Raw genomic sequence first — 27,787 nt, forward strand, 5'->3', positions numbered from 1 at the left:
AGAGTTGTGAGAAAGTCAAACTTTAGCGTAAAGAGCGAGGCGTTGAGGAGGGCACAGCCCCTTTCATATACGGAATAATTTCTGTTCGTTTTAAGATTTAATGTCGCTCCTTACTTTCAGTTTAAAGAACCTTTTTTTTATTTAAAGGCTGCGAAAGCGGGGGTTTGGGGGCGGCAGCCCCCCACCTGTGCCTCCTAATCCCTTTACGTTTTAAGGTTCGACCTTGTAACTCAGCCTCTTTAACTCTTTAGAAAACGTAGTTTTTTTCAAATAATATATTTAGAATCAGCATTATAAACCCATTCTTTTGATACATTTATTGACATCAAAATTCCGTTTTTAAAAATTTCGATTACTATTGAGCCGTATCGCTTGTTTTTTTTATCGTTTTTTTTTATTACGCCTATGTTATTACGCATATGAGGGGGTTCTCCCCTTAGTCAATTCCACGCTCTTTAAATTAAAAAAATTAAAACGTTAAAAGTTAAAACAAAATTTAATTAAAAAACACCTGAATAACCCAGGCCGGTTAATTATAATATATAGATATTTTGAAAGCACTTAAAAAAAACTGTAGCGTAAAGAGCGAGGTATTGACATGGGGGAGAACCCCCTCATATACATAATAATCTCTGTTTGTTTGAAGTTCTAATGTTGCTTCTTATTTTCAGTTGAATAAACTTGTTTTTTTTTAAATTTAATTTCTGATCGTTTTTTTAAATAATGCTTGGAAATCCGGCGCCCCCTTCATAAAAATGTCCCTTACCCCAAAGAAACATCCTCCACGTAAAGATTCTCCCGAGTAACCCCCTCCTCCAGCCCCCCCCCTCCAGAAAAAATCCTTCCTGAAAATGTCTGTATACTTCCCAATAACCAATAAATAATGCTGGCAAGTCCGGCGCCCCCTTCATGGCAATTTCCCTTCCCCCATGAAAACTTCCTTCATGGACAGATCCTCCAACATAACCCCCGACCCCCCCCCCACTACCAGAAAAAAACCCTCCTGAAAACGTCTGTATACTTCCCAATAACAAATACTATATGTTAACATTGGGTAAAGTTAATAGCCTTTAGCCCTCCACCCGGGGCCTTGGGGGGAGTCCGTCTTCCTAAAGGACATAGTTATAACACTTTCGACCATCCTGAACAAAATGGCTATCTCAAAATTTTGATCGGGTGACTTTGGGAAAAAAATGAGCGTGGGAGGGGGCCTAGTTGCCCTCCTGTTTTTTGGTCACTTAAAAAGGGCAATAGAACTTTTGATTTCCGTTCCAATGAGCCCTCCTACGATATTCTAGGACCACTGGGTCGATAGTATCACCCCTGGAAAAAAAAAAAAAAAAAAACACGCATCCGTGATCTTTCTTCTGGCAAAAATTGGAAAATTCCACAGTTTTGTAGATAGGAGCTTGAAACCTCTACAGTAGGGTTCTCTGATACGCTGAATATGATGGTGTGATTTTCATTAAGGTTCTATAGCTTTTGGGGGGTCTTTCTCCCTTTTTTTGAAAATCAGCCAAATTTTCTCAGGCGCGTAACTTTTGGAGGGTAGCACTAAACTTGATAAAAGTTATATATTTAAAATCAGCATTGAAATCTGATTCTTTTGATGTATCTATTGGTATCAAAAACCCGTTTTCTAGAGTTTCGGTTACCATTGAGCCGGGTCGCTCCTTACTTACAGTTCGTTACCACGAACTGTTTGTCCAGAACTTCCAACTTTCAACCAAATGAGCCCCATCTAAAGTTTATACAACGGTCACTTCCATAAGAACATTAAATGCCCCCGGGGCATAACTTATAACCTTTGCTCCCAGACTCTGAGGGTTTGTTTCAATCCCAAAAGCCTTGTTATATGATCTTTGGACTGTTTTGAGTTGAATGGCTATCTCAAAATTCCTATTGGATGCATTTCGGGAAAATACAACGTGTGTGTGGGGAGGGGGGCTGCTGCCCTCCGATCACTTTGACTCTTAAAAAGGGCAATAGAACTTCTGATTACTGATCCAATGCGCCCCTCCGAGGTTTATATGGTCACCCTTTCTACAAGAACCTTATAAATTCCCAGGTTAAAGCTTAAAACCCTTACCCTGAGAGCTGTGGGGGGGGGAGGGGTTTTCATAATCAAAGACATAATTTCCGGACCTTTCACCTACGCTGAACAAAATTGCTAAATCGAAATTTTGATTAGATGTGTTTGAGGAAATAATGGGCATGGGGGGGGGGGGGCTGGTTACACTTCAATCACTTTCTACTATCAAAAAAGGCACTTGCATTTTCAATTTCCAATCGAATGAGCTCCTTTCGAAGTTTCTACAGCTTCTTCTATACGAAGTGCCCTGGTCTAAAACAAATAAATAAATAATACATTGTGACAACATTGTTCTTTACTAAGGCAGCACTATTGCGCTGCCTATGAAAAAAAGGAGACACATCAGTGCTACTCATGCCAAAAAGTGATTTCCTTGTTCTTCAAGGTGGAAAACTGTAATTCTTCTATTTAAGGTTTTTGACCATGCTGATTCCAATGGTGCATTTTTCATTTCGATGTGACGCCTTTTTCGAGGGGTTTCCGTTTTTTTTTTCGAATCACCTTAAATTTGTCTTCGCAATTAAATTTTCCTTTAAAGACTAACCAAAATAATAGTTACCATTACTGAATTAGTGTTCGATGGCAATTGGTTCCCATCCGGTAGTTTTTTTCAAAATGTTATATTCAACTTTTGGTTACTACGGGCTGTAGTGCGCCTTTCGCTAGGTTGCAGCTACAGCTGCAACTAAGATTATTATAAAAACAGTTTTACCAGGTTGCTGCAACTGCTGTAATTATGTTGCTAACACATAAGAAAAGCCTATGGCTTCTTCTTACTTGGAATATTAAAAGACGAACCATAGGGAATGAGGCAGCGAAGTCGGTCAAAAATGCAGTTTTTCATAAAATAACTTATTTTATTCTAAAAATTATTTATTGTTAAATACCAAAAGGCACTAGATGTAGCAATTTCCTTTAAAATAAGCCATTAAACATCTCTCTATGATGTTCTGGTAACCCGCTAAACTTGGAGAAAAAGAAAAAGAAAAAAGGGAGACATCAATGCTACAGACAGAAAAAAACTGATTTTCCCTGTTGTTCAAGAGGGAAAACTGAATTTCTCCTGTATTAGCTTTTCGACCATGTTGATATCAATGGTGCACTTTTCATTCCGATCAGGTAAGGAGCGACTCGCCTCAATGGTAACCGAAACTCTAAAAAACGGAATTTTGATACCAATAGATACATCAAAAGAATCAGATTTTAATTCTAATTTCAAATATATAAGTTTCATCAAGTTTAATCTTACCTATCAAAAGTTACACGCCTGAGAAAATTTGGCTGATTTTTGAAAAAAAGAGGGGAAAGACCCCCTAAAAGTTATAGAACCTTAATAAAAATCACACCATCATATTCAGCGTATCAGAGAACCCTACTGCAGAGGTTTCAAGCTCCCATATACAAAAATGTGGCATTTTCCATTTTTTGCCAGAAGAAAGATCATGGATGCGTGTTTATTTTTTTTATTTTCTTTTCCCCAGGGGTAATCGTATTGACCCAGTGGTCCTAGAATATCGTAGGAGTGCTCATTGGAACGGAAATTAAAAGTTCTAGTGCCCTTTTTAAGTGACCAAAAAAATTTTTTAGGGCAACTTGGCCCCCTCCCACGCTAATTTTTTCCTCAAAGTCACCCAATTAAAATTTTGAAATAGCCATTTTGTTCAGCATAGTCGAAAATCTAATAAATATGTCTTTCAGGATTACTTAATCCCCAACAGTTTCCAGGGGACGGGCTGCAAGATATGAACTTTGCCCATTCCTTATATATAGTATTGGATATTGGGAAGTATACAGACATTTTCAGGAAGGATTTTTTTCTGGTGGGGGGGGGGGGGGGGGGTGGCGGAGGGGGGTACTCGGGAGAATAGTTCCGTGGAGGATGTTTCTTTGGGGTAAGGGACATTTCTATGAAGGGGGCGCCGGATTTCCAAGCATTATTTAAAAAACGATCAGAAATTAAATTAAAAAAAAAAAGTTTTTTCAACTGAAAGTAAGAAGCAACATTAGAACCTGAAATGAACAGAAATTATTACATATATGAGGGGGTTCTCCCCCAAGTCAATACCTCGCTCTTTACGCTACAGTTTTTTTTCTTTTGTGCTTTCAAAAGAGCTATCTATTCTAATTAAACGGCCTTTGTGATTCATCGGTTTGTGAATTAAATTTTTTAGGGAAGTATACAGACATTTTCAGGAAGGATTTTTTTCTGGTGGGGGTGAGGAGGGGGGGGGCTGAAGGAGGGGGTTACTCGGGAGAATCTTTCCGCGGAGGCTGTTTCTTTGGGGTAAGGGACATTTCCATGAAGGGGGCGCCGGATTTCCAAGCATTATTTAAAAAACGATCAGAAATTAAATTAAAAATCAAAAAGTTTTTTCAACTGAAAGTAAGAAGCAACATTAGAACCTAAAACGAACAGAAATTATTACATATATGAGGGGGTTCTCCCCCAAGCCAATACCTCGCTCTTTACGCTACAGTTTTTTTTCTTTTGTGCTTTCAAAAGAGCTATCTATTCTAATTAAACGGCCTTTGTGATTCACCGGTTTGTGAATTAAATTTTTTTTTAACTTTTAACGTAAAGAGCGCAGTATTGACTAAGGGGAGAACCCCCTCATATACGTAATAACATATACGTAATAAAAAAAAACAATAAAAAAAACAAGCGATACGGCTCAATAGTAATCGAAACTTTTAAAAACGGAATTTTGATGTCAATAAATGTATCAAAAGGATGGACTTATAATGCTGATTCTAAATATGTACATTTTATTAAGTTTAGTATTACTCATCAAAGGCTACAAGCCTGAGAAAATTCACCTGATTTTTTAAAGAGGGGGGAAACATCCCCTGCAAGTGAAAGGATTTTAATGAAAATCACACCGTCAAATTCAGCGTATCAGAAAACCCTATTATGTAGGTTTCAAGCTCATATCTGCAAAAATCTGCCACTTTGTATTTTTTGCCAGATGAAAAATATACGAATATAGAAGTTCGTTAAGTAAGTTAATTTGTAAATTACGTCATAACCAAATTTTGGGACAGACATTTACCAAAAGAAGCGTCAGTTTTTTTTGTAAATTCTGTTTACTTATTCAATGACGGTGAACCTAAATAAAACCTACATCAACTAAAAAACGATCAGAAATTAAATAAAAAAAAACAAGTTTTTAAACTGAAAGTAAGGAGCGACATTAAAACTTAGAACGAACAGAAATTATTATGTATATGAAAGGGGCTGTCCCCTCCTCAACGCCTTGCTCTTTACGCTAAAGTTTGACTCTTTCTCACAACTTTATTTTTTAAAACAATAAAAAACTTTAGCGTAAAGAGCAAGGCGTTGAGGAGGGGACAGCCCCTTTTATATACGGAATAATTTCTTTCCGTTTTAAGTTTTAATGTCGCTCCTTACTTTCAGTTTAAAAAACTTGTTTTTTTATTTAATACTTTTAAGATTAACATATTAACGCAATAATAGTTACCATTTCTGAATCAGTCACATATGGCGATTTTTCTCATATGGTAGTTTTTTCAAAGCGCGTTTTTCTACTTTTAGTTATTACGGGCTATGGTTTGACTTTTATACCAGAAAGGTATGTCTTCGATGACTGCATAAATTTGTCTACTTTTGATCTCTAACAAGGTTCCCTCTCTCTCAGACATCATGTACATCAGGTGTCGTGTGCCAAGCGTGGCAGAACTGTGCCAAGAGCTTTGGGAAGTGTCCCAAGCGTTTTGGGGACCGTGCCAAGCTTTAGCGTAAAGACCGGGAAGGAAAGCTTAGGAGAAGCCTCCGTCATGTATTGTTAAATTCCTGTTATTTTTTAATTTGAAAATTACTCTTTGCTTTTAACGGAAAAAAGTTTTTAATTTAATACACCGAAAAGATTGATCTTGATTCCGTATATAAAATATTATATCTTCCAGAAAAAAAAACAACAACAACAAATAGCTTTCTAGTAGGTCTTTTTTACGCATCGGGCAATTATCAATCACGAAAGAAAGTTTACACAAACCCTATTTGACACAAAATCAAATAAGTTACATAACTGGCGAGGGTTGTGATTGTGATAAATGGGAAAATTTCGTCTCTTGTTTAGTCATCCACAAGGTGGCATAGGGTAAATCAAACCAGTTGTAGCTTTAGCAACATCTAAATGAAATGCAGTTTAATCAATATAGAACAACATTAACTTTCTCTTTTCATTCTGACATCCTGGAACATGCTTAGAACTTTTAACATTGGTAAAATAATTTAAAGTTTATATGAACTAAAGTTTCAAGTTGAGAAATCTCTAACAAAACTCTGATACGATCTTTAGAATATATATCAAGATGATTTATTAATTCGAAACGTAATAATTCTAATATTCCAAATAATTAAGGCACTTCAAAACAATCGACCGAGAATGACAGTGATGGCAAATTAATGGAATAAACAACGAAGATACATAATAAAAATACTTTCGGCGACACATGATTAACTATGAAGTATGATTAAGGCACTAAACCTACCTACCACCCACCCTTTCTCGAAACTAATTTTTAGCTTCAAAGCTCTTCAGAAAATAAACAACAATACAATAGCAGATAATTCTTCTTTCTAATTCAATTTGATTAACTTAAAAGAAAGACTTCATCGAGCTGAAGTTACTGCTTAAAATTCCTTAATACAAAATCAGATTTAATTTTAAAGTCGAGTCTTATTTCTAAGCTATACTGGTCAGGTATACAGGAGGTAGAGAGAGAGAGAGAGAGAGAGAGAGAGAGAGAGAGAGAGAGAGAGAGAGAGAGAGAGAGAGAGAGAGAGAGAGAGAGAGAGAGAGAGGAGAGAGAGAGAGAGGTAGGGAGAGAGAGAGAGGTAGGGAGAGAGAGAGGTAGGGAGAGAGAGAGAAAGAGAGAGAGAGAGAGAGAGAGAGAGAGAGAGAGAGAGAGAGAGAGAGAGAGAGAGAGAGAGAGAGAGTAGAGAGAGAGAGAGAGAGAGAGAGAGAGAGAGAGAGAGAGAGAGAGAGAGAGAGAGAGAGAGAGGGAGAGAGAGAGAGAGAGAGATAGAGAGAGGGAGAGAGAGAGGTAGGGAGAGAGAGAGAGAGAGAGAGAGAGAGAGAGAGAGAGAGAGAGAGAGAGAGAGAGAGAGAGAGAGAGAGAGAGAGAGAGAGAGAGAGAGAGAGAGAGAAGGTGTGAAGAGAAGAGAACGAGAGAGAAGACTTACAATTGAAATAAAACACACAAATTCAGCTCCGAGTCTTATAAGGACATTACTTTTTCAACTTAAACTGAAATTGTAAGTCCCAAGCTAAAACGAGTTACCTCTCCCCTATTTTTTCAAAACAAAGAGGCGAAATTCAAATCCTAATCTACAATAAAAAAGTGCTAAATTTAAGTGTACAATATACCTTTCAACAGACACTCAACTTAGGGTACAATAAGTTTTACAGCCATTCAAAAATACAAATAAGATTTGTCTTACAAAACAAAGCGAATATTTTAAATATTTGTACATACAGTAAGGTAACAAGAATCAGATTACTATAAAACGCGATTAAAATAAACGAAGTAAGATAAAACATTGAAGAGACACATTACCTACAATCGATTTTAGAACCTTTCAACAGTACAAACGGGCTACTATACAGATTTGTCTTACATAAACAGAAATTGTTTAAAAATTTGTCCATTCTGCAAGGTGATCAGAATTAGATATAGTTATGCAGAAAACTACGCAAAAGAAAAAAGAAACGAATCTTCCTGAACTGCTATTTGCCAGACAAATGCGGGAGACTTAATATTGTTTTTCTTTGGAGGGGGGGGGAGTTCAAATGGAAGAAATAGCCAAAGAATTATGTGGAAAATACTATGCATCACCATGTAACTCCCCCCTCAGTAAAGATTTTAGACCTAATTCTTCTGGGGGTTAGATAATTTCAAAGAAATAAATCTAAATAGGACAGCTAAGTTTGGGAAATTCAAACAAATAGTACTCAGACATAGGGTGACATTGCCCAGTCGTCAGTTCCATTTGTCATTAATACAACAATTTCAGTGAGAAGGAGGGAAGGAAATAAAATTGTGATTGAATTCTTTAATGGAGCCGTTAACTACGGATATATGATGGACTCACACCTTTTTCCAGGAGTTCTGGTGCACAGCTTTTTTAATACCGAAGTAAAAAAAAAGAACAAACTTAATTAGCAGAAGCAATAAGGTCGTGCAACAATCCACGACATTCACGACAAACAACGGACATTTGCAGAGAGTGGCTTTTCGAAACTGTAAACCGTCTATTCAACCTCAGATCATGAGCGCCAAGTCCTGCAAACGAGGAAGGTCCACAAATATCATCATCAACTGCTGAATGGGAAATTTCACTTAGTTTGAAACCTGAGTCCAGGGAAGCTGGACCTTCGGAAGTAATACTAGGCAATGCTCCACACTTAGGTATTAGATTCCGCTCAGGTAGCTGTGGAAAGTTGGTATCTGGGATGTTGGCTCTGAAACTACACTTCGAGCACACTTTTTGCTTACAAAGATGACATTGTTGGGCCCAAGGGCCAAATAAGAGTCCAAAGCGAACTTTACAGGAGTAACATATCTGAAAAGAAAACAACCGTATTCAGAAATTTTAACAAAATTTCAAAATAAGGGTTTTTTAAAATATTCATAACAATACACAGAACATAGAAAGATAAGCATTGGGCAGATGAGTTGCTTATCGATTGGCTTAATCTTGGTTTACCACCTTCATAGAAATAAAGACCTGTTAGACTCCAGTTCTTCACCCTCATTTCTGGCTACTATAGCCTTCATAAGTTGAGACAATAAAAAATACAAATCAGAAAAAAGAACCAACTAAAAATACTAAACTTTTTCCTTGAAAAGAGTGGTATTGCTAGTATAGTGAAAACCATATTCAATAGTAAAAATATTGCGCTCATTCACGATGATATAGAAAAGGAGATAAAAAAATATATAAGGGAATGGCGATATATTGAGTGCTACAAATATTTTTGAATGGGTGTGACTTGTTTTTTTTTTCAATTTTAATTTGTATATGTTTTTGTAATCTTCAGTGAGAGTAATGATTAATTTATTATTTGTTTTGTCGACATGGTCCTGCAGTTGTTTTGCAGTAAACATCTATCCATTGGATTAACGTCAATTATAATAATAAAGGCAACTCAATTCAAAGGAATTCAAGCATCAAATTGAAATGCTAAAAACCTGAAAATTCTAAAATTTAGTAAAACCCAGCAGAAAAATTGGGGGGACGGGGAGTCAGCTTATGTTTTTGGAGAATTTAATAACTTATAATATCATTCCCAAAAACTAATTACTCTTGGATATAACCACAGAAAGAAATTCTAACTATTTCCACGAAAATCTGCATATTACAAAGAATATAAATGTACATAATTTAACAAAGTAGTCCAAATTGCCACACAAGCACAGAGCTGGATACAAGGCAGCTGAAAATTGAAAGGAAGCTTCTTTAGAAAAACTAAAAAACAAGAGAAGGAAGAGCAGTAAAAACAAATAACTTCAAATGTCATTGTCCAGGGTTAATAGCTTAATTGAAATGGGATTTTTCGATAAGAAATATATTAATTCTTGACCCTATTTAATCAACCCCATACAATATTTCAATCGGGCTAGGTATTTCCTTTAGAAAGATAACAGTTTAACAACCTTTTGTGTATATTATAGATTTATTGGATATGATGTTTCTAAAACTTAGAAAAAGACAAACAAACAAAAACAAAAAAACACTAAGGCTATCTGGGTCGATCCAGAAGTCCTAAAAAGCATATAAATCGGCTTTGGATAATATTCAGAAAAAAATCATTACATTGCCTAAACTTAAAAACGCATCTTCTTATTTTTTCCATTTTTTTTTTCACAAGATGGAGATTAGGCACATGAATAAACCATTCGGCGAGCCATGCATTTGAGGTGAGGTCTCAGCGACTGATTTGAGAGCATTTCATATGCTAGTAGTTTACCATTTCGGCTCTACTAGTGTCACTGAATGCATTCAAAAACTGCCAAAGGTTCCCCTTGACGAACCATGCTCACTGCTTAGCTCCAAAAATTCAGAAGCGGCCATTTTGACCTTGATGAACCACGTAATAAAAGACCAAAAGTTTTTAGGGGGACACGGTCACATGACGTCAGAAAGATGGCTCTTGAACTTAAGATGACTATTCCAAGTAGTCTGCGCGTTGGAATTGTCCCTTTCACCTGAAGAGCAAAAGAAGACCAGTGTCTTCGACTGGCGAACAATTCGAAGATTGGCAACTACCAGAGAAAAAGATTAGATCTACAATCTCGGCCTGGCAGGGTTTGGAAAAAAGGGGGCATTCATGGCCCCTTATGTCAGGTAGCTGAAGAGAATGACACTCGCTGTCTTTTTCAACCTCAATGAACTCATTGAAGCTGTTTCCGTTCTCCAAGAAATTCTTGCATCATGCCAGCGTTACAGTGTAGATCACCCACGCTATCATCAGCATCATCCAGGAGAAAGACCTGAAGCTTTCAGATCTGCCATCCTACTCCCCAGACATAGCCTTACATAATTATGTCCTCTTCTCTCAGTTGAAGATGCCTTTGGAAGGATCACTCCGGAACGGGTAAAGCTCTCACTGGTCTCGGGGAAGTTTCAAAATACGACAGTATTAAAAGCATCACAATCTACATAGTATGAGGGAAAGAAAATAAAACCCAAATATGAGAACTCTAGTAAAACGATAGGCCACAATCAAGAGTTTAAGTTTTTTTATGTTCAATTTGACTCAATCACTGCATTACATTGGCAATTATTTTTCGGTTCACTGCATTCAATTGGCATTAATTGGCGTTTTTTTCCGTTGAGAAAGGCTCCCGGGCGTGGGGCCGAAATATTCAGATTTTTTAAATTAAAGTGTTGTTTTGTTTTAAATTTTTGTTCACAGCTTTGTCGAAATTAAAACCTGTTTTTCTTGCCTAATTTTCTTAAACAAGTTGGCAGTAGGAGCCTAACACTACAGAGTTAGCGGACTAAAATCATTTTACCTTTCCTTTCAATAGCTCTTGTCGAATGCTTGGATGTACTTTCTTTTCAATTTCTGCTCTTGTCAAAGTCGTCCTTATGTGAACCACCTCGGGCAAAGTTAAATGCAAAAAGCTGCTTCTGCGGTTTTGGAAAACTTCCTAACAAAGAGATAAACAATTTATTTTCGGCCAACAAATACTTCAATATAAATTAAGATAATTTCCCAAAAACTCGACATGTACATCTTTTTTTACTCAGACAATTTACATGGAGTTTCAGTTTTTTAATGTCGATATACATCTGATACGAAGGTTCGAACTATTTGCAATTCAACCCTTCTTGTACTTTTATGAACAACTCACTTTCCGACTATAAATAAGTTATTAGAGGAAGTATGTTAGATTTAAGCAGGTGTCGAAACACAACACCCAAGAAATTATGCCTGCTTCTTAAATCACTAAATAAGATGTTTATTTTACGATTTTTTTTTTATCACCAGCCCAGTGAAAAAAAATTATAGATAAAAAAACAGGTAAACCTAGTTAAAGTAAATTTTAGAACATACATTTAAAATCTAAATGGCTCATAAAAAATATGTGAAAAAAAGGAAAACGAGGGAATATATACAAAACAAAGGCAACACCTGTATAAGTAATAAAAAGAGAAACTATCTGGATGTTCTTGTTAACTTTTTCAGTAATGTAGGGGACAAGAGTTTTTTCATGTCTGGAGGTAAAGCAGCGAATGGGCAACAAGATAGTGACGGGTCCAGACACAACTCGAGGCGGATGGAATCTGGGCGGGGAGTGTCCTTGGGGGAATGTTTCCGTGCGAGGGTTTTTTACTGTATTTTTTGAAAAACGGGGGCACAACTTAACTTTTCTGTACTCAAGCCCAACCAACCTAGCTTTTTCTTTTAAGAAGAAGAGAGTATGGAACCTTACCTTCTTTGAAAATTATTCGCAGGGTTCTAATTGTATCGATGGATTCGATTTTGTCTGATTTTTCCCGGAAGATATCAGGATGCCAAACTGCACAAGCATATTCAAGATGTGGACAAAGAAAACTATAAATTCTCAAAGAATAGGAAGGTGGGACGGCAAGTTTATTTTGAAGCTTAAAAACGGAGATAGAAACATTAGCTCTGTAGATGATATTTCTAAAATGTATATTCCACTTTAAATTAGAAAAAAATTGACACCAAACAATTTAAAGGAAGACACAGGAGTTTCAGGAGGGAAAGGATTATGGATAAGGGGCCGAGGACTTAAGGAAGTGGGCCGGCATTATCCTAGAATTTGAAGGATTTAATCTCATGTCTAAGTTCGAAGCATCATGTGCAGTCATTGAGAATGCTCGCACGCTTGCTCATTAAATTTTTATAGCAGGTTTCACCAAAGGTCATCGCTAAATATATATCTGTCAGGAAAATCCTTATCGAGGTTGTTGACCAAGCAGGGGACCTAGGAGAGTACCTTGGGGTTCTCCATTGTGGATAGGGAGAGTATTGGAATAATGATCCTGATATTTGACTGCTTGTGATCTATTTGATAAGAACTTGATTCTAGCGCCCATGAGTTAAATGCATACTAAATTTCAGAAAAGCGGTGACTGGCGTCAAACAAGGTTGTGTTCCGTCTCCTTTTCTCTCCGCCCTAGTTGCAGGTCATTAGACAGATAACTGGACATATAATCCAAATTGCAAGCACGCTTCTACAGGACGTCGACTTCCCCGACGATGCAGGGCTCATAGAAGCCAACCAGCAGAGACTTCAGGAATTCCAGAACAAACTCTTGAAGACAGCTGGAGAGTTCAGATTACGCATCAACAGCCCAAGTCTAAAGCTATGTCAATTAGCAGTTCAATCGTAGGAGCCCAATTACGAACCAAAGACATTGAGCTGGGGACAGACTTTAGGTATTTGGGAAATATATTAACTTCCAATGGCAATTCTGAAAAACAACAACGAGCGAGAATAGCCGTAGCCAACGTGGTCTTTCAGCAACTTTTACGAGTCCAAAAATCCACAGTATACTCGCAGAAGCTAAAACTCATGTTGTTCCAGAGCAACGTTTTGTATGTTATGAATTACTCAATGAAATATATAAAGTTAAATGCGACGCAGGAGAAACGCCTTTGAGAATAGTTGTCTTTGCTGAATCTTAAGGATCTACTAGAAAGACCTTGTCAGCAACGACAGATCCGTACCCACGCAGGCCAACTAGACACTGACAACAAAAATGGCGATAACTTGTACATATCATTCACATGCCAAATCACAGAATTAAAAAAATGCTTCGGTGGCCGGGAGCCACCCGTCACTTAGGAAAACCAGAGAATACACTTCCTAAGACGTATGAACATTATAAAAGAGCCCTTCAGACGAGTCTCATACCATAGTAGAACTTCTACAGAACGGCTCACTTGAGGGATGATTTGAGGCTACTGTGTGCATATGGAGGTACTGGAGGAAATAAGGTCTAAGACGAATATTCAGAAAATTCGATTAAAATCGAACGTTGCATAGCAAAAATTTAATTTTTTTTTTCGAGACTTACAGAGAACTATATTCTGGAAATATAGACACGCAGATTTTTGATCTCAGGTTCTTGAAGAGATGATTATATGTTTTACACAGGAAGTTCTCACCACATACTCCTAGGTCTAATTTCAGAGGCTGGAACGATTCGTTTTCTTTGGTTTCTAAATTATTTACTAGGATATAAAAGAAATGATTTGGCTTCTGGGAAATTACTCGATACATTGCAAACTCCAGAGGAGTTTTTGACATCCCTTTCACGATCTCCATAACTAAAAAGTTTAAAATTTTAGTCTCTTACTGCTATTAAGCAACAAACCACTAATCCTGACAAAAAAAATAAAACAAAAACAGCCAAACAAACGATGTTTCGTTTGCAACACAATTATCATATTTTATATAAGCATTTATAATCTACCACACACCATGAAGACCCTGGGTTTGTAAAGTTATGCTTTTATCCTTTACGTAGGGTTTCATCCGTTTCTGTTTATTTTTTTTTGCAAGTTAATGTGTCATGATAGTTCATTGGCTGTGAGGAAGTTTTATCAAAACTATTGACATTCAAATCTGCTTTTAAATAGATCAGTTTACAAAATTTAAATTATATTATAGAATTTGACTCTAAGTTTATAACTGACTTCGCAAGTTTATCGATAGTTCCATTTTAACTACGATAAGATAATGTTTACTTACTTTAATAGGGATAAAAGCATAATTCACAATTCATACTTAAAAAAAAGACAATAAAACCAACTTAACTTCCAAAAACGAAAAAAAAGCCACTTGATCAAAACATTGAAGTTATATAATAAAGGGTGTTAAAAAAAGAACACCGGATTTAAAACATGTTATTTTTATTTGCTGTTGTTTGCAACACTAATAATAATAAATAATTTAATTTCAACCCTTCATACAAATACACTGTAAATGCTCGAAGGAGTTATAAAAACAAAAGAAAAAAAGAACGAAAAAATCACACAACACTACAAAACAAAATTAAACTGCGATAACTATGGAAGAGAGAAAAGCAACGAAATCAAAATCATGATTTTACTGAACAATACTAGCCAATGGGAAGTCGTAGACTGTTCTGTTTTGACTTATGAAACGGGTAGACAGCTCATCCATTTTCTTACTTACCTCAAAATATGGTATCTCTGCGAAACATAAGAGTTTCTGGGCCATATGGGAATTCCCAATAAATATTTGCAATACCGAAAAAAGTTTGAACAAATTTGGTTACGTTCGGTTTTACTAAAGCAATTCCATAAAGGAAAAAAAAAGACATGTGGCGCGAACATGGCGTTACAGAGACAACCGAGCGTAATCTTGTGAAATTGACCTTTAGTTCGTACTAACATACCCTAAGCTCTCCGCAGTTTTTCTTTAAGTGCCGCAATAACTAGATTTTTAGTAGCTTTGATAGAATTCCCATATCGGAGTCCGAGATACTCAAATGTATCCTTTTAGACAACTGTCTTTCCGCAAACATCAACAACATAATTTGGCAGTGTTTCGTCGTTCAAAACGACGAATTCAGCCTTAGACGGCTCTATTGTAAGCCCAATATCTCCAAGTGCAGACGACACGGCATTAATAGCTTTCTGTAAAGATTCTAAATTATCACTTATCAAAAGTAGATCATCTGCGTAAGATAGATGACTAGCATCAAAAATATCACGGGGCTGATTACTGAGCCTTGTTTAACACCTCTACGTATCTCTATAGGTCCAGAAAGCTGTCCTGCAGACCGAATTCTTACTTGAGATTTTCGATACCATTACCATAGACACTTACAGACAAATGGATCAACTCCTGCCCTTAGTAGTGACAGGACTGCTTGCGAATGTAGGACAGAATCAAACGCCTTAGATATGTCTATTGCGCAGACAAATAACGGAGTTTTTCGTTTCTTAAACTTTTCAACAATTGAAATAAAAATCGCATGTGCATTCTGAACACCGAGACCGGACCGGAAACCGAACTGATTGTCCCCCACATCCACCAGCGCTGTCACTATAGGGCACAGTATCTTCTCCAGTAACTTTGCTAGGACTGAACAAATAGTGGTGGGTCTGTACGAAGAACAATTTTTAGGGTCTTTCCGCTTCTTATGTATGCTGGTAACGACCCCCTGACACAAACCTTGTGGGACAGACTGTTGCGATCCTATTGCTTGGAACAATAAAGCTATGTGACTAAACAGTCTAGGGGTACCATACCTTAGATGTTCCGGCTGAATACCATCTGCCCCATGCGATTTTCCTAAAGGAAGACGATGAACAAAAGATTCAACACACGACGGGGTAATAGTAAGCCAGTTACTGTATTGGTTTAGTCGATCAAAATGCTGCATCAGAATGTCCCGGAAATTACTTTCTAATGATGGAGGATCAGCCGCAAAAATTGAAGAAAAATGTTCAAACCATTTATTTATTTCAATGCTATCGGGTGGTGACAAAGAAGAACGGATATGTTTTTGTTTTTTTTTCATTCGAAGAAGAAAGGACAAGGATTATTTTTTATTTCCCGCGATAGCTCCTTAACCCGACTTCTTTTCCAAGATTTCACCTTCTTTTGATATTGGTGTTTACTCGACTTCATAATTTTGAAAACCCATCCTGATCGTGGTCTTTCACAATAAACTCAGATTTGTCTCCAAAACACATGGCGAGACTTTTCAACCTTCAAACCAGGAAATTCTGACCAGCCTCTCTTACGGTATTCAGTTTTATTTTTTCCGAAGGAACTGCAACGGATGCAGCCGTTTTCATACTAAGCACCAATTCAAGCAAATAACAATTCAAATTGAGAAGCCGGTCAGATTTTACCCGCGAAAGCAAATGAAACGGAACCCTTATCTCATCTAAGTACGAATCAAGTATCATCTGGTAAGTAAATATGTTTAGTGAACCACTTGGATGTAGAAGGAGAATATGTCTAAAAAAACTGAGTGGTAGATGAAGCTCAAGATGCGAATGGTCACTTAAAAAGAAAGTCGTCAGAAACTTTAACTATCTGCCGCTGGAGATCCCCTATATCAGTAAACACGAAACCGAGATCAGAAGTGCTACCACCGGTATTATCATTAATGTCCATATTAAAATCACCCATAATAACCCAAGCTTTACGTGTAAGAGCTATTCTTTCAAGTAATTTCGACAATGACGAGCAAGCAGATGCAAACTTCTGACTCGATCGGTCATTTCTATAATTTGTAGGCATATAAACACAAACAGCAATAAAACCAGTAAATTCTACCGCGAGACATAGATCATTAGACTCAAACAGATTACATTTATACTCATTTCTAACAGCTATCATTAAGCCCCTCGAGGGTCGATCCCCAGTACTTTTAGCTGGGCTGATAAAAAACTGATGATCAGAAGAAGTAATCAGTCTTGTGCTATTATCTATCTAAAGCACCATACTAAAGCACCTAAATACTAAAAACACCATACTATTATCTATCTAAAGCACCATACTAAAAGCACCATACTAAAGTATCTAAAGCACCATACACTATTTGAAGTATGCTAATTTTTCTCTAGCACCGTTTATGTTTTGACAGAACACACGTAGTTCACCATTTATCGAGCCGGTTTACCATTTGAGTTATTCGGCGCAGCTTGGTCTGGAGTTGTACCACAAGCTGCATTTTTCAGGTTCGGGCACCGAAAGCGTTAATTTGCATGGTTGGATCCGCAGTTGGCACATTTGATCACATCTAAGGTGCGCTCGGAGTAACTATGATCACCGGCACACTTTCTACATTTAGTGTCCTTCTGACACTGGTTTGCACGATGACCAAAACCTTGACATTTATAACACTGCAGCGGCTTTGTAAGGGGCTTTGACACAGAAAACATGATGTATTCCACTTTGATTCCAAACTTGAGAGCTTGATCGAAGTCAATCTTAGTAGCGAACGTGAGCTGGTTAACTGAGGAATTTCCGAAGCGCTTGGTTTGGGAGACACCGCTAATTAGGTTGGGTATAGTTGAAACGTCGTAATCTTTGTCAACGTAAATGATCCCGAGGTATTCTCAACGCAGTACCTTGCTATGGATATTTTGCTCACCTTGGGCCCCAGAGGTGACAACACTTGCGGATGTTTCGTCTTTCATATGTACAAACAGCCTGTCTTTTCGTTGTTCGATTCTGTCTATTTTATCAGCGGGTCCAATTTTCCTGAAAAACTCCTTTTGCTTGGTGGAATTAGCACTCAAGCTTGCGGGCAGATTTGACAAAAACAACTGGGATAGTCCTTTCTGGTCAGGGCAGAGATGGTCACATTGGTGGCTGGTTCTCTGAGCGGTACTGCAGAGGTTTCGTGCTTCTCTACAAGAAAACTTAGCATCGCTTTACAATTATTAATTGGTGAGGCAACAATCGTACTCACATCTTCAGGAATGGCGGGAACGTCAGCTGGGTCGAGAATGGCAAAACAAGGTGCGGAACTTCATTTGCAAACCTTTCCGACATAGCCTCATAAATATTGTCATAAAAGGTAAAAGCCGGGTGAGAGCCCCTACGACTCTGATTAATGTCTTTATCGAGCACTGTTTTGCATATATCAATAGCATCTTTCAGAGCTTCCTTTGAGAAAAACTTCCGACTGCCTGATAACAATATCCTTATTCGTTTTCTTTTCCATATGCCTCTGTATAAAGTTCAACACCGGACTTAAAACCACAGTGTTTTCGGTCATTCTTGATCCAGCTGTCACCCCAAAACACAAGGGAAGCGTTAGCCATCGGTTAACCTTATCCCCGCAGTTTAAGGGAGGCTCTCCCAGCAGGTACAACGACGCTTCCGACGGGGGAAGTGCCCTTCTCCTACTTGCCTAATTAGGGTTACTAAATGTCTTATAAAACCACTTACGTCTTAATTACATGAGCAAAGGGAATCCAATAAAATTCTGTTATTTCATTTCTTGTAAAAGTTTTATATATGATCAGTGGGTATCACTGATCATTAGGGTTATGTTTTGATGCAGTGCTTTGGTTTTCCAGCATAATATTTGTGACGTATAGTCATGGTTAAAGTTCCGCGGAAACCGTTCAAAAATTCCATACGATTATGGGACATAATATTGCACAAAATAAATCCACTGGAGCAGATCACGAATGGCTGATAAAAAAAATGAATAAACTTGAAAAAATCCAGGTCAATGGAAGAAATCAAAAGCCCGAGTTACGGTTAGGTATGCAATTTGGAGTAGGGGTTTAATTAGTCTTTTTTTAAAGATTTGTCAAGAAAGAGTTGTCTCTATGAATGAAGTTCGGGATCGTGCGGTGCAAACTAATATCCTTTGGTTCCGGTATGATCAAACGAAAATCGAACATTTTTGGTTCCATCAAGACAGGGATATATAGCAATAAAAATGAAATCCATAAAGCTGAAAAAAAATAGCATGACTCACTTGACAGAAAAGTGAGCAAAGGGGTGTGATGATTGCACATTATTTACTTTCAGTAAAGGCTGGCACGAAGCTTTGGCACTGGTTATGCTTTAACTCCTGGAAGTCACATTATTTCCCGATCATCGGGACTAGGGAAATGCATTTCTGTGCGATGAGAGGTCTCGTTATTTTCAGACCAAAAACAAGCATAGTGCATACCACCTTTCAAATTTAGTAGGGGTTCTTTTTTTAAATTTTACTTATTCCTTTTCTAGTTCTGCAAGTTTTTTACTGTTTTGACAAGTTGTTACAACGTTTTGACTTTTTGGAAAGAAAATTTCGACTTATATTTATATTTTTGACACTAAAGTGCGAATTCGACCCATTTGGGTTTGTAATAGACATTTTTCAGAGAAAAAAAAATCTTATTTTATCTTACTTATGTTCAATTCTGTCACTGACTTCTTCAGTGAAATCATATTACTAAGTGGGTCAAGCATATACCGAAATGAGACGCATAAACGGTGCAAAGCACGAAGGGTATAAGATTTAGGGCAATTCAACTTATCCATTAGCTTGAGTAGCTGTAGACAACACTTAGCTTACTTAGTGACCTTATCAGTGTGTTTGTCCCACTTAAGATTAAACTGAACAGCGCAATAAAGCAATAAAGCATTTATTGCCATTAACTTCTCTACGATTCAAAGCAGCATCATTGAAAAGACGTCGCTTTGCAAAGAAACCCTGAAATAAGGAATTAAAATTATTGTTAGTCAAACTCAGCTAATAACTGGCCTTTAAAACAATATATAACAGCATCACTTTTCACGTAGCGAATTTTCAAAGGCTTACAAACATTTGGTGATATTTCACTAGTCTCAAGACAATTACGCTATTCAAGACTATAGAGTGGCTAACCCCAACACAAATTAAGGGCACTTCACTGTACTTTTTTGTCATTAAAATTATTAACTTATTTTTCAAGTCGGTATATAATTCGGTGATATTCGACTAGTCTCTGGCTGAAGGGTGGCTAACCTCAACAATAATAAAGAATTCTTTAGGCAATGATCTTAAACTGATTCTCATGAAAGAGGGTGGGCTAAGAACCTAAACAGAAACTCGAGCTAGTAGCTTAAGGTGTCATCATGCTTAAAATCAAACGAAAGGGACCCTAGCTCCTATTTTGCTGATCAATGGTAATCAGAGTAGTATTGAAAACTTGGAATAATACAACATACCATTTTTTTTTTTTTTGCATAATATTTTTTTGTCCATAACCTTTAGCAAGCAAATTCGTTGCTAAAAAAGAAAAAAAGAAGATTTTGTTACCAAAACTAGATATTTTTCCAAACATGCTATGCACGTAACTGGACTTAATAGCACCTTCACACCAAAAACACTTTGCTATAAAAAAAAAGAACTTACGTTATGGAATGACATTCTTGGTCTACTAATGGAAGAGCTGTGCCCTAAACTAGGCATGGCACTATGCCTTCTTAGATCTTGAAATCTTGAATTATCTGCAAAGCAATATTATCATTAGAAGAAGATGTACAACTACAGTGAAAACTTATCTTCAAAGGTATACAATACAAACTTCCGCCGTGAAATTGGAATGAAGATATGGAGAAAAACAGAAAAAGAGATGAAGAGAGACAGAGAGAGAGAGAGAGAAAAAAGAAAAAGAAAGAAAGAAAGAAAGAGAGACAGAAAGAGAAAGAGAGAGAGAGAGAAGAGAGAGAGAGGGAGAGAGAGAGAGGCCCATTTTTGGGGATTTGTGCCACCAGCCTAGAATTTTTGCACATCAGTCATCTTAGCCTAGTTAATCATGGATGTCACTTTTAAGTAGTTTGGGCAAAATCTTTCTGGTTATTTTCCGGGCAAACTAACTTTGGGAGCTGGGGTTTCCTTTAATCCAAGACTTATGAAACAAAACTTCAAGCAAACTGAAAAGAAAAGTTTTCTAACCCATCCAACACTCTTCCCTTTACCAACACCCTTTCAGGTCCTCTTTAACCCGCAAAATATCCCTACAAGTTCCAAGCCGACAGGACAGCTAAGGTCAACCATGCTCACCTTTTATTTATCTTAAAACGTGCCTATGAACAATGGGCAGTGTGCATAATTTTGAACTCTTGGCTCTAGAACTGCATGGGTCATTTCATCACTGGAGGCATAATTAATGGACACACTATAATAAATGGCACACTATCGAAATATATGACTATCTGGAAATCTTGATCCAAGGCCATGAGGGGTTACGAAATGCTGGGCAAAAGAATACGGTAAGGGTGCTTGTTTTACTCCTTTTTTTAAGGGCTTATAGCCCTTAAGAAAAGAAGAAAAAAAGGAGAAAATAGTGGAGAGACATTCAGTTCTTTATAAAGTCACTATTGATGCATTAAATATGACAAGAACCAAATCCTACTTACACCATGAGTTTTCTAGCTCAGAGGGCCGAAGAAGCATACACTGTCCATTTTTTCTTTCATGTATTTTGGTAGCTTCAGTTTGATATAAATCCGAGTCTGAATCTTCCGAGTCCTACAACAAAAGGATAAATGGAAAAATTGTATTTATCATAAAACTAAAAGCCTTAAAAAGTAAATACTAAATTTTTATTGTGACAAGACATTAGTACGAATGAGATTGCGATGGAATACTCTCGTTACGTCGCCGGAACTCCGGAATGGATTGTATTGAAAATTGTCTCAGGGGGTATTAGTGGCACACAAGTAACATGTCATTACAAGTTAGTGTATTGGATAATTTTTTGTCTCATCTTACTGACTAGACTCTAAAGAGTTTTTTTTTTATTCAAGCAAAAACTGACGTGTCTTCTGAGAGCAACTTTGGTAACGGAGGGAGGGGAATAATAAAAGAACAAAAATTATTTGGCACTTAGCAGGACAAAAAGGGTATAAATCGAAAGGTATTCTTCAACGTAAATTTTTCTATAAAAACTTACTTTTTGGGACTGAGAGGGGGCGGATAATGAGGAACTGGAAAGTAATCCACAGAATTACGCGTGAAGCATCAAACGTCTTTTTAAAAAAATAAAACTAAAATAAGGCAGGATAAATAAAGCAGTACGGTAATAAGAAATACTGAGAATGTAAAGACATTTTCAACGACGATCATAACAATCTAATGTCTAGCAATCTAATGCCATCCGTGAACCTCCAAATAACAAGCACTTAACAGACCCATCCCTGCTAGGTAAAACTAGATATCCTATCATACTCAATGAGGGAAGACGCAAGTTATGGAAGGAATGCTTTAATCAGAAACTAAATCACTATGCCGTATGCGGGGATTCTGATGTCTTCCTAAAAAAGAAGCCAGTTCCTCTGAGTTCTTCTCCCCTTAAAGAAGAACAATTGTATAAACAAAAAGTCTAAGAGTAAATACAGTTTTTGGCCCAGATGGTGTTCAATCACAGCTACTGCGATTCAGCGCTAAGCAACAAGTGGATGTTTAACCCAAAGTTACCACAAGTCTCTGAGATTTTCTTTATTAAAACATAAAACGTTTTATGTTTATTAAAACATAAGACGAGCATAAATTATTCCGTATATGAAAAGGGCTATCCCCTCCTCAACGCCTAACTCTTCACGCAAAAGTTTCACTCTTTGTCATAACTCTACTTTTTAAAACAATAAAAACTTTAAGAGTAAAGAGCGAGGCGTTGAGGAGGGGACAGCCCCTTTCATATACAGAATAATTTCTTTCCTTTTTAAGCTTTAATGTCGCTCCTTACTTTCAGTTAAAAAAAAAACTGTTTTTTATTTAACTTCTGAACGTTTTTCAACTAATGCAGGCTCACCGTACATGACCAATTAAAACAATACATGCCTTTCAACTTTGACAAATTGATTCCAGAAATGAAGGGTTGCCCCCTCCGCATTACCTTGCTCTTTGCGCTACAGTGCCTAGTACTGCTTTAAAAGATTAATATTCTAATTAAAAGGTCCCCGTGTTTCAGTAGACGCTCTTAAAAAATTGGTACAAACTGTCAAACTTTGGTGTCAAGAGCAAGGTATTGAGGAGGGGGCAACCCTTCATATATGGAATAATATCTGTTCGTTTTTAAAATAATGCTGGTAAGTCTGGCTCACCCTCTATGAAATATGCCCTTCCTCGTCACGAAAAACTCCTCCGTGGAAATTTCATCCAACATAAAGTGCACCCCCGTCAAGTTCCCTCCAGACATCCTCGATGAGAATCCTCGCTCCCTGTAAAATTGCTTGCAGACTATTCAGCCTGAAAAATTCTCCTTAGTTTTCTTTCATTTGAATAAGACTTTAATCTCTAATTGGTTTCTCGAACACTCCAGAAATGCCCCTTCCTTGGAAATTATTTCCAGGAAATCAAAACAAACGGGAAAAAGCACCAGGATAATTCTCCCGGAACAACTTCACATGAAAAATTTGGCAGACAAGAGAATGTAAGACAATTAAAAAGAATTTCGTATATGAACTCTGTCAAATCTCCCCAGTGTAACATTTTCCATGAAATATTCACCCTCCCCTCCCCCCAGAAATTTCCCTCCCAAAGGAAGATTCTCCCTATAGAACTCCACCCCAAGCACATCCCCCCCCCGAATGTCTGTATACTTCCCAGTAACAATTACTTTACGTAAACAATTGACGAATTTCATAGCTTACAGGATTCTCCCCACAGAATGTGGGGGGAGGTCATTTTACACCTAAAGACATAATTGTTGGATCTTTCAACTAAAATCAGCAAAATGGCTATCTTAAAATTTTGATAAGATATTTTGAGCGAAAAAAGAGCGTGGGAGGGGGCCCAGCTGCCCTCCAATCTTTTTGGTCACTTAAAAAGGGCACTAGAACTTCTAATTTACGTCTGAATGTACCCTCTCCTTATTTCGATACAACCAACTGTGAGAAAAAAAAAAAAAAAAAAAAAAAAAAAAACACGCATCCGTGATCTGTATTATGGCAAAAATAGCAAAATTCCACATTTTTGCAGATAGGAGCTTGAAACTTCTATAGTGGGGTTCTCTGGTACGCTGAATCTGGTGGCGTGACATCAGGATTCCTTGAATTTTAGGGGATGTTTCCTCCCTATTTCGAAAATCAGGCAAAATTTGTCAGGCACGTAGCTTTTTATAGGTAACACTAAACTTGATGAATCTTATATATTTGGAATCAGCATAATGAGCTGGTCCTTTTGATGCATCTATAGATATTAAGATTCTCTTTTTTAGTGTTTCGGTTACTATTCAGCCGATTCACTTCTTACTTATAGTTTATTACCACTAATTGTTTGACAACTACTATTGCACTCTACAGTAAAAGAAGAAAATAAGTTGATAGTAACAACAATAGATAAATAAGCATAACGAGCCAACCGGCTAAAATCCTTACAAAAACCCTCACTTACCATCTAAAATTTATAATGAAATTCCCTGAAAGCCAACTCATATTCAATTTCAATGACATACAACCCAAAACCAAGGACAAAACGGCCACAACAGATTAATACCATTGAAATAAATAAAGATGAAAGAAAAAAGAACCCTTTGTATGTGCCAACCAGAGTTGCAACCTTTAATGATTTATTCCTACTTCGTGATTTTTTTTTCTTTCTTGGGAAATTATTTTTCCAGCAACAAATCTAGAGACTTTTTGTCCAGCAGTATTTTCGCAGTCTAGTTGAACTTTTTATCGGTATATTTTAGTCTTTGTGTCCTCGAGGTACTGACAGGTTTTTCACCGGGGTACTGACAGTACTGCAGTTGACCCAGAACAATATCCTTTTCTATGGCTTGGTGGACTAATCCATTTTTATTCTAACACAATTTAAATAATTCTAAAACCAATTCTAACACTGTTTCACCGGAAGGTTGAAAACAATGGGTACCTCCCAATGCGTCCCCCCTCCCCCATACGTGACATTCCTGGATATCATTAAAGCACTAATTACAAAAATTTTCCCGGGTGCAGGAAAGGCCAGACCCGCCACTGGTTGGTAGCATCTCTCCGATGAGCCTTGATTGATAGCATTTGGTCTTTCCCTGAGAGTAATATTCTGTTTTATAGGGGCTATATGTTTCTTTTGTTCGAACTTGACCATCCCCATTAATATGACCATGCATATTAATCATAACCATGCCTATCACCTGTATTGTTCAATGGATATTGTGTTTTTCCTTGGTGCTGGACAATCGTGCAAATACATGCTCACTCAAGTGCAGGTTTATAGTGACATCAATAAAGGAAACAGTTCTCTCCGTTGACGAATTTTTCAATTCGTAACATTTTGCAATCTGAAATCTCACTTTTGAGACTGTAATTTGCAATTTAACTTTTTCCCATTTCACTAGGCTATTGTTATTTTTTTTAATACCTTCTAATAATGTATTCTTCAGCAGTTACAGCACACTAGAAAAACATTAAAAGCAAAATGTGTAAAGGCAAGTTCTTTCCCGTAGAACAACAGAAAATAAAAAGAAAACAGCAGAAAATGATAAGAACATACAAACCAAAGAGCTTGGGACTAAATTTTGGTTTCGTATTTGTTGCACATTCTGTGTCTTTTGAAGCTCGTTATTTAATAGCCAAAAAGTAAAAAATCATTTAAAATAAAGGTAAAACCGAAATGGTCCAAGCTGTATTAAAAACTTGTAAATTCTCAGCACTAAAGAGATGCAGCAATTATTTTAGATTTGGAATTACAGGAAAGAATGAAGAAAACAATAGAAAAAAGAAACGAAAGCAAGCTTTTTGATAGACAACACAACCCGTAAATACCTTGTCACTTCTCTTTTTTCCATGGAACTGGACTGCCTAAGATAAAATATATTATGAATAAGACTAAAAATAAAATAGAACTATGAAAAAGAGAATCCATAGTAACAAAAAAACTCTACACTTTTCAAACTTTAAAATCAGCATACGCTTTGAAAAGTGAATGTTGTTACACTAAAATTGAGGAAAAAATAGAGAAGGCTTCCAGAGACATAACTCTCACCCTAAGGAAGATGTTTAAAGAAATTAAAAGTTAAAAAAAAAATCATTGAAATTCAAACGACTTTACAAGGAACGAAACCCTCTTCAAATTGTTCTAAAATTATTTATGGAATATTTAAGGGATGGATATATAATTAATTTAATATATATAGAGACAATAACAAAGGGAAAATAAAATTTGTTCAACGAATCGCGCAAATTCTTTAATGTTGGCAATATATATATATATATATATAAATATATATATATATATATATATATATATATATATATATATATATATATATATATATATATATATATATATATATATATATATATATATAAAATAAAAACAATACAAGTAAAATATTAAATCAAGTTTGTTCAACGAATCACACAAATTCTTTAATCGTGGCAGTAAAAAGAGTAAACTGTTTCTTGATAGCAGAAAAACAGATTCGGACGTTCGTAATATTCTAATACCAGAGGAAATAGCACTAGAACTATAATACTTGATATCTTACTTTTATGGTTACGCTACATAGCCAAGTTTGCTTGAAGAGAGCTTTATTACTGATTTACTGATATTTTATTACTTTATTACTGAGAGCTTGATTGTCCACTAGTGATTATATAATAGAAACTTAGAAAAAAAAACTTTTTGACTGATTTGGTTGTTCTCCCTGATTGGCAGCAACAATTTAATAGACGTTGCATTACATGAAATAAATTCAAATAAGAGCAAAGGTTTCAACTGCTTTTAATAATTGGATATCCGTACAAGTATATATTTAGAAGTGTTCGAATTACAAGAAACTAAGTTTGATATCAAAAGCTCTGCCTTCAAACTGTTTCTCCATTTTAGAAAGGGAGATATAATGCAGGTTGTAATAGAAACTTCTAATTTTATTGAGAACCGAAAAATATGCGGTAGAACTGGACTAGCCGATCGACGGCACTGAGTATAAAGAGGCAGGATACAAGCCCTAGTAGACCATAAATTTACATAACACCTTTTGAATTACCAAAAGGCAAAATAATTTAGCATTAATATCTTTACCAAATTCTTTTTTCTGCTTCACTTTTCAAAAAAACTTCTGCCACACCACAAATGAAAAAATAACTTAAATCAATTAGACCAAAGCTTTAAATGACTTCATTTCCTTCTGTACAGAACTACCGAAAATTATGTTTTTTCTTGCTTTTGTTTTCTTCTTTTTATGCGTTAACGTTTTCAGTTTGTCACGTAATTTGCTCTGCTTTTCTTTTCATTTTTACTATACATACCAGGTTATTTCGGCAATTTTGGTGCTCGCCATTAAAAAAAAAAAAAAATCATTCCTCCTCGCTATATTTTTATTCCCTATCCCTATTTTAACAGGGACGTACACAGGGGGGGGGGGTCTTATTCAGGGACCACTAACCACCCCCCCCTCTCCCTACCTCGAATTAACAAATTTTCCCAAATTCCTGGGCAGTTTTTCAAATTATCAAATGGTTCCTTTTATTATCTCTACCCACCTAAGAAAACTAGAATCCTCCGTATGTGCTCTTGGTATCAATTAAGTGATACAAAATTTCAGTTTTATATTTTTCTTCTTCTTTTGGCAAGTCTTTTGACATTTTCTCGTAATTTAGTTTTGTAGTTTTTTTTTTCTTATACAAAGCGTGAAGTCACAATATACGTCTCTAGTCATACACAATTTTCGAATAAAAGAAAACGTTAATGGTTTTAGGAAGTAA

General features: G+C 36.5%; 1 protein-coding gene across 2 annotated transcripts in view; it reads right to left on the minus strand.

The window, feature by feature from the left end:
• Window positions 1-7,121: 7,121 nt before the first annotated feature.
• spir (spire type actin nucleation factor) overlaps window positions 7,122-27,787 on the minus strand; it is a 78,546-nt gene continuing 57,880 nt past the window's right edge. Inside the window, exons 8-12 of one of the 2 annotated variants that reach the window (XM_089095396.1) lie at window positions 25,844-25,879; window positions 21,497-21,608; window positions 20,490-20,584; window positions 11,135-11,272; window positions 7,122-8,678 (exon numbers count right to left, since the gene is read on the minus strand). In XM_089095396.1, coding sequence (XP_088951522.1) covers window positions 8,271-8,678; window positions 11,135-11,272; window positions 20,490-20,584; window positions 21,497-21,608; window positions 25,844-25,879 — 789 coding nt within the window. In that variant the 3' untranslated portion in view covers window positions 7,122-8,270. The remainder of the gene's footprint in view (window positions 8,679-11,134; window positions 11,273-20,489; window positions 20,585-21,496; window positions 21,609-25,843; window positions 25,880-27,787) is intronic. The other variant, XM_089095397.1, reaches the window with a different exon arrangement.

The sequence above is a fragment of the Artemia sp. Qi Xiang Cuo genome, chromosome 10, assembly GCF_049724085.1.
Source record: "Artemia sp. Qi Xiang Cuo chromosome 10, ASM4972408v1, whole genome shotgun sequence".
In the NCBI taxonomy this organism is placed as follows: domain Eukaryota; kingdom Metazoa; phylum Arthropoda; class Branchiopoda; order Anostraca; family Artemiidae; genus Artemia; species Artemia sp. Qi Xiang Cuo.